Genomic DNA, 12476 nt, shown 5'->3' on the forward strand with positions numbered 1-12476 from the left:
AATGGTTTGTCATTCATATTTCTGCGAAGTTTTATAATTCATACCGTATGTACACCCGCACTGTATATATGCAGAATCCTAGACCACATTGGAAGAATAAGGTGAAGGGAGCGTACCCGGCCTCTGGCGATTTCATATTACCGCGAGATTATATGCGCACATGGTTTATTAAGGACACAATAGTTGATACCATGAACATTGGCAACGTTTCTTCGTTACAAACTTTTAAAAAACCGGTGATGTATTCATTCATTAATGGAACGGCGAGGCGGAAAGGAAATATGGAGTACAGAGTTTCTACGGAGTTTATAACCACTGTATTCAATACGTCCCATCCGGCCATTAAGCGGATTTTGCGTTGGAGAAATCAGCCCAAAGTGAGGAAGATTCTCTATGGGGAGGACAAGGACGAACCTAAGTTCATCCCAGATGTCCTCCCCTTGCATTAAGTCATGCAATGCTGTTGACGTTATTTAGTGCTACATGTATTATTAAGTGCCTGCATGTAACTAGTAATGTAATGTTTCTGCATGCCGCCGACTACTTCAGTAAACCAACAGCCGTTTAGATGTTCGTAGTGGACAGTACAAGGTAACTGTTAAGATGTCGTACGTATTTAATCTCCAGAATTATAATTATTTGTAAAGAAGCTTAAGAGTTTTGGTAGCACGATAAGTATTTTTTACTGTTTTATTTACATGGTTTGGTGGTGCAACGGAGGAAGACAGATGGAAACATATTAACTGTTAGAAAAACCAAGTTATGATCTGTGACCTGTACACTACGGCAAGGTTGAATATCATTCATTCTTGCGTGCTGAGCTGTTAATTTAATTTAATTATTTTTATTTTAATCTTTTTATTTTAATTTTTATGGGAATGTTTTAAGTTGCATTATTTTTACAACAGATGTCATGAAATACATAAGCAAGTATAACTGCACTTAGTCGAGAATAATCTGAAGACTGACTGATTTTGTTCTTTTGGTCTTCATTCCCAAACCAAACGTAAAGACTGAAAGAAAAGTAAAATGAAATAAGTAACAGAATCACAAGTATAACGTAAACTTGAAAACATGAAAACTGGGTGCAAACACAAAAAGTGCAAAGAATATGGCCTAAAGTAACAAAAATAATACGGAGATAATGCTAAAATCTGAACGAAATACCTAGATAGCGTATAAGAAAAAGGAAATCAAAATGTTATCAGGAAGTTAAGTCGAAGAAGTTACCTTAACGTTGAACGAAACAAAACTTGTTTCTCGACCAAATGTACAAGCGTTATAAAACCCACTCTACTGATGCACGGCGCAGAAGTAGAGTGAAGTTTGAAAGCAAGCCTTATAATATACGGTTAGATAGAGAGTACTGCTTACTAGTATTTTGGTTGGGGCAGAGGCATGTGACTATGCAATAAGTACTGTGTTGTGCTCCGTAACGTTTTAATTAGGAGGGGCAGAGAGAAGAAAGAGCAAGTATAAAGGGCAGACGCCAAACACATTCGTAACAGGATGTAGGCATCTCACCTGAACATATACTATCACCAAAAAATACATCCAAAAGAACATGTTTATTCCGTTTAATTAAAGAAAAAAGAGGAATAGAAATAGAAGTTATTGAGAAAAAATACAAAATCAAAAAAAAAAAAAGTAAAATAAATAAATAAAAAATAAAAATAAAATAATAATAATAATAATAATAATATGAGGAGTGGAAACCAGCACAGATATATGCTACATGTATAATGTTAATCCCAATAAATTGATGATAGTTGTCTGGGAATGAGAAAACTCAATAAAATTCAATCAAATGACGGCCAGTTATTTTCATATCCGTGCATTAAGTTACAAGCTGGCCTTAATGCATGTAGCAATTTGTTTTTATATTGTTTAAATTACAAGTTAGTCGCTCGTTCGCCCACAGGTAAACATCGTTAACTCCCAATTAATCTGGCGTATATACACTATTGAAGTCCGGTAGACCGTGCGTTGTCCACCTTTTGTGCCCGAAAAAGCGTACGGGGTTAGGATCGGAGTATGTAAAGGTTTATACGCTGTAGTTCACATATCGAGCCGATTTATTAAAAATCTCTTTGTCCTATCTAGGTCATATTGACCAATGTATTACATTTATTGTGTTGAAGCAAACCACGTGATATTAGAACTCTACAGCCTGGCAGTGGCGCGATAGTTTATATTTTGTTCACCTTTAATTTGCACGCATCGCTACAAGGCCAGGGTAGACCTACGATACGGAGGGCTACAAACAAACTTAATAATATAAAAGGTGAGGGTCGGTATGCTTAGTTATAAATTTTAAAAATACGCTGATGGAAAAAGAGAACATTTATGCAGTGGCAAATTGTTGAGCCTAGATTGCATTTGCCACGGGCTCTGGATAAAAGCGTATAGATTTTCCATACACTTTTTTTCTCTTCACTGCTCGAGACGAGCGTCTTAGTTCATTTTTTTTTCACGGTGCCTTTAAAATCGCTCGCCTCACTTGCGAACTCTTTGCAAAATCCTTGTGAGGGGGGCAAGTTACACTTGCGTCCTCCCTATTCGCCGAGAATTCGTACTTAAGGATTCTCGTGGGTTATTTACACAGTATTCGCGCATTTTTCCTCATATTATTATTCATGCCTTTAAACTCTCTTTTCCTTCCCCTCTTTGTTGGTTTTAAGAGGCATAGTAGTAGTGGAATGTATTAATTTTTTAAGCTTGAAGATGTGCTTTATACGCTGTAGTTCACATATCGAGCCGATGTCTTCCTGTCTTGTTATTACGACGATCTTGATAAGTTTGTACGATTATCTCTTAATTTATCTTTCTCTTTGTACCTTCTTTGTAACGTACAGGGCTAGTCTTTATGACAACACATATGGCACGCCGTGGTTTAGTGAAATTTCTTATGGCGCTTGTCTTTAACGTGAACGTTGTTTTTAAATCTTTTGCCATAGCTCTTTCTTTAAGTCTGACGTTTCATTTTACAAAATTGGCAATAGTGACAACATCTAATTCCATGTTAAATGACTTATAATTTTACCTTTTCCACTAAAACCACCAAAAATTAATAAGAGTGACTATACATGTAATACGTTAGCAATGCATGGTGAGCATCTCATTTACACACAAAACAAGCAATTTGATCTAAATCTCGTCTGGTCGTGTGGGGTTCAAGAGACCATAACTGTATTAATTATCTTATTCTGTGCACTTGATTTTAAATTGTACGCGTCTTAATTGTCATAAATATGATAATAGGTTGGACTCATTTCTACGTACATGTAGACCGATCCAACTCCGCGGTTACTCTCGTTGAATGCAATCAGTTTAACAGATTAACATCATAAACCATTTTCACCTCGGCGTTTCTTTATGGGAATTGGTGACTTGACGCTTTTGTTCTTTCAAAAGTCCACTGCTACTTCTTTTGTTATGCTAGTACATTTTCCTTCGAGTGTCAGGCCTAGTGCAGGCATCGACGATCATGGTTCTTCAGTTTACTCTATTTTCAGTCGATTGGATGACCTCGTTGTTGGACAGTCGTTGATTTGTTGCAAGGGAGTAAGGGTGTCAGTGTTCTTTGTTTTCCTCTACTTCCTCTTCCTTTAATTTTCCATCAGGGAATACGTTTTGCTATTCCGTCTTTTCTGGTGGTATGGTCCATAGATTTCATTGGTCTTTTTCTGATTGTTTTCATCAGTGATCACTGTACCCCTGCAAGTTGAAAACAATTAATTAGTGTAATATTACCTAGAAAAAATTTGGAAAACATTATCTTACCTGTGGCTGTAGTAAAAATCCATATCCAAATTAACATACATGAATGCCTCAATTCTTTTAAGATGAATTAAATGCATCACATAGTAATAATAGCATATGTTTTGCAGACGAATTTTGATGCCAGTGCAATGCAAATGACACGCAGACTCTGGCTTCTTGTTGTTGGAGGGCTTTTGGTTACGCTGTTTATAAACCTACTATGGTCACCCTCGCCCACCAAAGAGACGATAAGGAAGAGTGAATATAAGACGTTAACAACGGGGAGCACAACATTTACCACCAAACCAAAAGATTCGCCACAATTTGTTTACCTTATTCAAGGTGCGTCGGTTCACCCTGTAAAAAATCTCATCGCAACACCAAATCGGGAAATAATATGGCTGACGTACAGGGACAAATCTGGGAATATTTACTTCCCCAATAGCAGCTTAGCTGAGGGTCGTAACCGACTACTGAAAGAAGCAGTAGACCGTGCGTCTGAGAAAAAAGATGGAGGCTATCTATACTACGTATTTCTCGATGACGATGTGGTAGTCGAATGTATTCATACTGCGGGCTTGCAAAAAAACTTACCGGACAACCCTTACGATCGCTTTGAACTTTTTCTACTGGATTTTCTGCCGGCAGTGGGTTACCCAAGACACAAGTACTTTAAGACTAAGCCTAATGACACAGTGAGCATTAGTTATAACTTTGATGCTATTATCAACGCCTATCACCGTCACACACTTTCGTTCATGCCGCCACTCGTAGAGGATTTAGATCACTTGTCATGGTGGTTTCCACAGTGGTTTGTCATTCACACTTCTGCGATGTTTTATAATTCATATCGTATGTACAGCCACGCCGTATACATGGAGAACCCAAGACCGCACGGGGTTAACAAGGCGAAAGGTGCCTACACCGATTCTAGCAATTTCAAGATTCCACAAGATTACATGCGCTCATGGCTGATCAAGGACAAGACAGTTGACACTATTCAAATAGGCCGAGTTTCATTGTTAGAAACTTTTAAGAAACCAGCCATATATTGGCATGTTAAAGGGAAAGCAAGTCGGAAAGAAAATATGGAATACAGGGTTTCTACGGAGTTCATAACCACTGTATTCAATACGTCCCATCCTGCAGTTCAGCGGATTTTGCAGTGGAGGAATCAGCCCAAAGTGAGGAAGATTCTCTATGGGGAGGACAAGGATGAACCTAAGTTTATCCCAGATGTCTTTCCCTTGCAATAATTAATTTAATGCTTTTTTAAAACTCTTATGACCCATGCATTTGGTGCTATTACATGTAACAACATGTATACGCTACACCCCCCACGAATATTCTCTTTGTTCTTAGAGTTGGTGTCGAGTAATTTTCCCAGATGATATTTGCTTGAAACAAGTTTGATTCACGGTTTCATTTTATTTCGATTCCTAGCTGTAACACTTCTTCAATCAATCCCAATTTATTAATTTATTCAGACTTCCGATAAGACGCATATCAACACATATAAATTTAGTTTCGGTGTTAAACTTTGGTTAACTTTAGTGAACTAAAACTGTATATATTCCTTTAAATATTATACCTTTGTTAAAGAACAAATAATTCGGCAATTATCTGTAGTTAAATAAACTATAGAATTATCCTACTAATAGTGTTAAGCGTTTGTTATCTTCTTTTATTGTCCAATTTGTTAACATAATTTTAATAAGAATTTTTATTTAAATGAACCGTCTTTAACCTGTTTTCCACAAATCACCACAGTACGTTATTTAGACTGGCTAAAATATCAACGCTTTGTACAATTATGCCCTACGCTTTGTGTATTTATACTCACCGGTGCATGAGCACCGCGATGTTCCTTTATTGCTACCTGTTGATTTGCCTGTGGGATTTTCATAAAAATGAATCCGTTTCTGACAATACTTCCAATCCATCACATCTGGTTGCGAGCTCACTTATTAGATTGTATAAAAATCAATATTATATGCATCACACCTGATATCACAAGGCCTCCAAACTCATTCATGTTTCACCGCCATTTTGCCAATTTGATTTCGGAGACAGCTAATGAAAGTACAGGAGTTGGGTAGGATGGGCTCTCATCTTTGGATAACACAAACTGTAATACTGCTACGGAAATTCCCAGGTTCTTTGTCATCCTTAACTTCAACAGAATGTATTTTGCTTAATTTAAAGTAAAATGTTACAATAATGATCAAATCCAAGCTTCAATCCAGACTACTCTTCTCCCCTTGTAGTCTCTCTCTAGTCCCTTTTAAGGTTTAAGTTCACCGATTTTATGCTTGATTTTATCAGTTATCAATCATAAACTGACAGGTTAATTCAAGGTCGCCCCCTCATGATGGGCATTTCCAATAAATGCATGCAATCCAGCTATAGGGATAACCATCTTGAAACAAAGAACATTAAAAATCGAACTTCTAGATGTGAAATATTATCTAAAGCTACTTATACATCTTAGCTTCCCGTGTGTGAATTTTATCAGACAGATTAATGCTGATTGAATTAATACGACATCATGTATGCAACATTTAAAATATAAAGTACATTTTTTTAATACTGTGGTCCCTGACAATGTGAAATACTTATATTAATATTTAGGCAAAGGAATAATAACTTTTACTACACAGAATCTCTTTCCTATTGCTTCTTCCGCCAGTGCCATTCCTTTATTAGTTTTTAAGGGTAATAAACGATTTTTATGTAGCTTTTTTTTAAGCCGCATCCCTTTTTAATGCAAAGTCTTAAACTAGTTTTAAGCACACATTTTTTACTGTTTTAATACAAGGACGTTTTTACAGAGCTTTTATTTTCCGATGTTATATATATTTTCTTTGCTAAATACACTTTTATTTTATCTCATCTTATCTTGTTCCACACCCGCTTTTGCACATGGGGTGGCAAAGCATTAATCGCCAATTTTGCTGCTTTATAAAGTGGTATGCAACTAAGAAAATAATTATCATGAAAATTGGCATGATTGAAGACCAGGGTCTGAACTACACTGTACAAATATATTGATCCGTATTCAATAAAAGCGTCACAACTCCTTTCCATATGGTCTCTTGTTCTACCGACACGTAACCAACAGACCGTTTAGCATTCACTCTTTGTACCCATGAAAGGTGCGTGGTAAAAGGTTCAAATTGCTTGAAATTGGTGTTCATGGGATTTGACGTGCAATATACCTGTCATATGATGTCGTCTTTTCTTCACATTACGTACATTTGCACACGCCACTTTACCAGACCAACGCAAGCTTATGATGATGAGAGATAGAATTTATTATACTTATTCTATAACATTAAAGGTGAAGATGCTTTAGTTTTTTTCAAACAAGGCAATCATTTGTCACAAAGATTTAAATGGAAAAGTTAACTTCCACTTCAGATTAAGATGAATTTTTTTCTGACATTTTTTTTTTCTGTAAAGACGTTATTGCCCTTACGGACGGTGCATGTACATTTAGGTTAAGCTTTGGACACAGGAAGGTAGGCTTAGCTTTTTTTCTCTGATTAATTGTGGCTTTCGAGATAGTGCTGCTCTACTGTTTGTAGCATGTCAAATCATTTTCTGTGAAATTGCTTGTGTTCATGAAAGCAAACTTGTTACGATCGGATGTCTGAAAAACTCAGTTTTATCCATTTAGTGTCAAAGGATGGACATTAATCAGTACTCGATTTCCTTCGCTTTCTTGCCAGTGCTACCTTGCTACCAGTAGTACTATTTGCAAAAGTAAAAAGCATAATTTGAATCTCCGCAGCAATGAACTTTTTAAGTTGTACATGATGAATCAAAGCAAATCAATTAACTTGACGTTAAAGAACGTAATCATCTTAGAGAGTATTCAGAACAAGGTCCGCGGACTAACTAATCCGCGGATCAAATATGGCTGACCATATTGAAGCAGAGCCGACTAATCCACTGATAGTCCCCCCGCCTCCTCACCTGCCATCCCTGCAGGGGTCTAGCAATTAAACTTTGGAGCCATGATTTAATCCGTTTAATGGCGCATGCGGAGGGGGGGGGGAGACCATCACTGGATTAGTCGGCTCTTCTTTTATGTCGGGTCAGTCCTATTTAGTCCGCGGATCTGTAAGTCCACAGATCATCTGTTCTGAATATTCTAAGATGCCTTGAATCATAGCTAATATCTTTTTTAAAATGAAGATTTGCTGTTCACCCTGCACTTACTTGTTGGTTGGATCGCTCAGTTTAAACTGTGTTTTGTTAGGCAGGTGACATTAAACAATGTTGGTTCATATTAGCCTAATGGAATATGGAAGAGAAAGGGCCACCTTTCTCTATAATAAAAGTCCATTCCCATACTATCATATATTATTGCACCTGCAAGTACATGTAGTAAATGTTTCAAAGATTAAAATTCATCACCTCGTAATAAGCATGATTAATAATAATAATAATAATAATAATAATAATAATAATAATAATAATAATAAAACTACTACTAATAATAATAATGTTTATTTGCAACGTAAAAGTTGGACTGTACAATAATATAAATAGCTAAATTCGCTAAATGAGAATAAAATCAATAAAATTGTTCATTAATAGTGTTAAGATGAAAAAAAACAAGGTACTCTGAGAATATTTAAAATACAGACTTGACATTTAATATGGAATATTTTTTTCCAAATCATTTTTTATTAGTTTTTTCCTATTTTGCTGACTAATAAATGAAAATAAGGATTAAAATCGTGTTTTAATAACTTTTAATTATCTCTTTGATGTCATTGTGACATCAGTTCATTAATGGAATTCACCAGAGAAGCAAACAAAAACACATTGTCTATTCTATGTCATACGAAAACCATTAAAAGAGATATTTTGGACCTCCATATTTTCCAAATTATTGTCTGTAAAAGAGTTACACACTCCACAAAGGACTCTCATGTCAGTGTCTAGTCACAGCAGTGGTCGCTGTTACGCCTGTCCTCTTCTGGCTGCTACCAGCGCTCTCAAGTGGCAAGGCATTCCTTGGGATAGGTTTTTAAAGTTTAATCTGAAATAGCATTCCAGGCACCGGTCAAAATCTGCCCAATTTGGTTCCGTTTTGTTGTAGGACATGTAGGCCATTGATTCGGCCAGTAATAGCCTACCCACATATTGTCTGTGTGGTTCAAATATGGTGATTTTGATGACCAAGGTAGCTGCTCATTCCCTTGGTTCTGTAAGTAATCTGCTATTAAAAGTGCTCTGTGTGAACGGGCAATCTCACCGTGCCACCTAAAATTGTTCCTAAGTTGCCCCCTATCAAATGATAGCCAAGTGGTTCCCAGATTATTTCTTTATTTGATCTGGTTCAGGTTTTCGTTGATTACTACCAGTGGTGTTTTGGCACCAATATGGTATCCACTCCAAATACTGACGCTGTTAATGACTTTAGTCACTTTAGACGCGGCACACGCTTCGTCGTTGGCCTCTTCTGGATGTCTGTAAACTCTGTTTTGACTGTTGAGTGGTACAGGTGAAATCTGACCTCAACAAAGAAAGCCACGAGATTTCAGGGTTCAACCCAGAAACAGTCAAGGTCTCCAATTCATTAGAGAAACATACAGCGATGTTTTGCTGTTTACAGTGGGTTCCTCGGAGGTCGTCTGGTATTCTAACCTGCTAAAACCAGTTTGGTGTTCGCTAAGGGCCTTGAAAAATGCGTTTTGGTGGCAATTTACCCCTCATTCTGAACAGACTGGGTGGTTTTTGTTTAGTTGCAACAGCATATCCCGAAAGACAGTGGGTCCTGTACCCTGGTGGTAAGATTTCAATACATAGGGTGTGGTCTCTGTGTAGGTACATCAGTCTGGGCATTACTCTATAAAACTGTGCGGACCGTTTCTTTTGGCACAATTATCTGTCTGGCAATGCCTGTCTTTTTCGCGCCATTCTGCCACAGATTAACAAATTTGTAAAGCACTGCATAGCTCATTTTACACACTGCAAACCCGACCACTTGCATGCAAAATTTCAAATTCTTCTATGCAGTAGTTGCCGACATATGGATAGTTTTTTGACAGAACCATGCTTTGCCAAAGCCAAGCCTTGACCTGCCCAAAGGAGCACTACCAAATTAAATCACTGCATATTACATAATGCAGCAGCGCAACAAACCTGGTATTCAGTTAATTGGTAGCGACACACCTGACTACACACTTCTCCATTCACATATCTTATATGAGATCGGAGTTTGTGAAAAAAGAACGCATTTTCACCTAGGCATACCTTCGAAACTGAAATATTCCATATTTAAAAATGTCAAGTCTGTACATTAAACTAAAGATTCATTTGAAAACACACTGACCGTTAGATCAGCTTTTAAAAAGATTCAGTATCTTTGAAGATCTAAAATTTCCCAATGCATGTTTTGCAGGCGATTCTTCCTACCGAGGGCATGAAGACTATCTTCAGACTCTGGCTTCTCCTTATTGTTGGAGGGCTTCTGGTGCCACTGTGTTATTTTTCACTTCTTCGGGCACCACCTCCAATCAAAGTGATGTCAAAGACTAGAGAATACAACACGCATTCTGATAGATTGGAGAGCACAACATTTACCACCGAAACAAAAAATTCTCCACAGTTTGTTTACTGTATCCAAGGTGCGACAATGCATGCTATACAAGGACTCAGTGCTACACCTGATCGGGACATAATCTGGCTGACGTACAAAGACAGATCAGGGGATATCTACTTCCCCAATAGTACCATCGCCATGGGTCGGAACAAACTGCTGACAGAAGCGATTGACCGTGCGGCCAAATGGGATGATGGTGGCTATTTATACTACATTTTTCTCGATGATGACGTGTTGTTACTTTCTGAGCCTGATCAGGAACGTTGGTGGATAAAAGATTTACCGGACAACCCGTATGATCGTTTAGAGCTGTTTTTACTAGATTATCAACCCGCAGTGGCCTACCCAACACCGAGGATGAATCGCCCCAAGCGCCCGGCTACAGTGGGTATCAGTTATAACGTTGATGCAAATATCAATGCATATCATAGGCACACAATTTCGTTCATGCTGCCACTCATAGAGGATTTTGATCACGTGTCCTGGTGGTTCCCACAGTGGTTTGTCATTCATACTTCTGCAATGTTTTATAACTCGTATCGTATAATTTGCCACGCTGTGCACGTGAGGAACTCGAGACCACACTGGAAGAATAAGGAGAAAGGTGCCTATCCCGATTCTGGTAATTTCTCGATCGCGCGAGATTACATGCGCTCATGGCTTATCAAGAACATGACAGTTGATACAATTAACCTGGGCAGGGTTTCTTTGTTACAGACTTTTCAGAAAAGCCCAATGTATTTTTATATCAAAGGAAGTGCGACTCGGAAGGGAGATATGGAGTACAGAGTTTCTACGAAGTTTATAACCACTGTATTCAATACGTCCCATCCTGCCGTTAGACGGATTTTGCAGTGGAGAAACCAGCCACAAGTGAAAAAGATTCTTTATGGGGAGGACGAGGACGAACCCGAGTTCGTCCCAGATGTCTTCCCCTTGCACTAACTAATGTCATGCTGTGGTATTGGTCGTACAAACGTCTTTGACACATAGTGCTATCAGTACTCGCTGTCATGTTTATGCTGATCAAGCTGCCTCAGTGTCGCTGAAACACCTGACGTCTTCGATAGGCCTATGTGTCGGCAATATGTATAAATAGTCCACTGCCAAACCCGCAGTTAGCCGAATGCAAGGAACATAGCCCCTAAGGCTAACAGATATTGTATTTATTACATCACACAAGAGTATATCGTACATGAAGTCTATATTACTGCCAATTTCTTACTCTAACACATATAAATATATATAAAGATCACATGACGTTTTCCTTATTTTAATATTTTACTGTGATAACTTTCCACATTTTGAGATAAAGTGCAACTGTCTCAGCTTGTTCTGCGAATAGATTTTTCTTTTACGTGTTATGCTTGCTCAGACATGCCAGTAGCAGACAAGGCATCGTTGTTTACACTATAGTTTCGTACCGGTGGTAGGCGTTGTGAAGCAGGCTTTTGGCAGTCAATTGAAACATTATTTGTGTTTCTAAGCCAAATTAAAACCGGCCATGATAAAAAAGTCATTAGTATCGGTATTTTAAACGTAGTTGGGGGCAGTTCAAATGCAGGGATCATCTCAAGACTCGTCGTGGAGAGCATTACATGTTTTTGCCTTATCTATTAAGCGAAAAAGCTGCAGAGTCAGCTAAAACAATAAAGTCATTAAAGAAATTTTGCCTTTACTGGGAGTTTTACTTTGACAAGTGGAGAGAACATTCTTGGCGTCATTTTAACATGCCAAGACCTGACAACTGCAAGAATTCAGGTTTGGGTTATACACGTAAGGTCAATTAAGCGACACAATGTTTAATAAAGTGTTAATAAAATGACTTTAATTATATGAAAGTGTTTTCCAGAAAAACTTTTATACAGAACCTTTGCTTTATACATAAATTTTAATTTAGCCATAACTATGTGCATACAGTAATTTAAGGAGTGGACTGCTTCGTTGTAGCAAATATTTTTTAAGAAGTTCCATATAATTATGAAAATAAACAAATGTGGGAATGATGGGATTACTTATGATTTTTACTTCTGTTTAAATATGGTGGCCATGTTGAGGTGCATTTTAATTAAAATAAAGATATATTTTTATCAAG

General features: G+C 37.6%; 1 protein-coding gene across 2 annotated transcripts; it reads left to right on the forward strand.

Annotated features, from left to right (window-relative positions):
* The first annotated feature begins 132 nt into the window (after positions 1–132).
* LOC147760767 (uncharacterized) lies at positions 133–5416 on the forward strand. 2 transcript variants are annotated; one of them, XM_087018532.1, is made up of 2 exons: positions 133–591; positions 3891–5416. In XM_087018532.1, the coding sequence occupies exon 2, from the start codon at positions 3912–3914 to the stop codon at positions 5016–5018; it is 1107 nt and encodes a 368-aa protein (XP_086874658.1). In that variant the 5' UTR covers positions 133–591; positions 3891–3911; the 3' UTR covers positions 5019–5416. The 2 variants fall into 2 exon arrangements, with proteins under 2 accessions (XP_086874658.1, XP_086874659.1); XM_087018533.1 differs by lacking the exon at positions 133–591 and adding an exon at positions 2194–2284.
* Positions 5417–12476: the final 7060 nt, after the last annotated feature.

The sequence above is a fragment of the Lingula anatina genome, chromosome 7, assembly GCF_051362555.1.
Source record: "Lingula anatina isolate TDL-2025a chromosome 7, LinAna3.0, whole genome shotgun sequence".
Taxonomy (NCBI): domain Eukaryota; kingdom Metazoa; phylum Brachiopoda; class Lingulata; order Lingulida; family Lingulidae; genus Lingula; species Lingula anatina.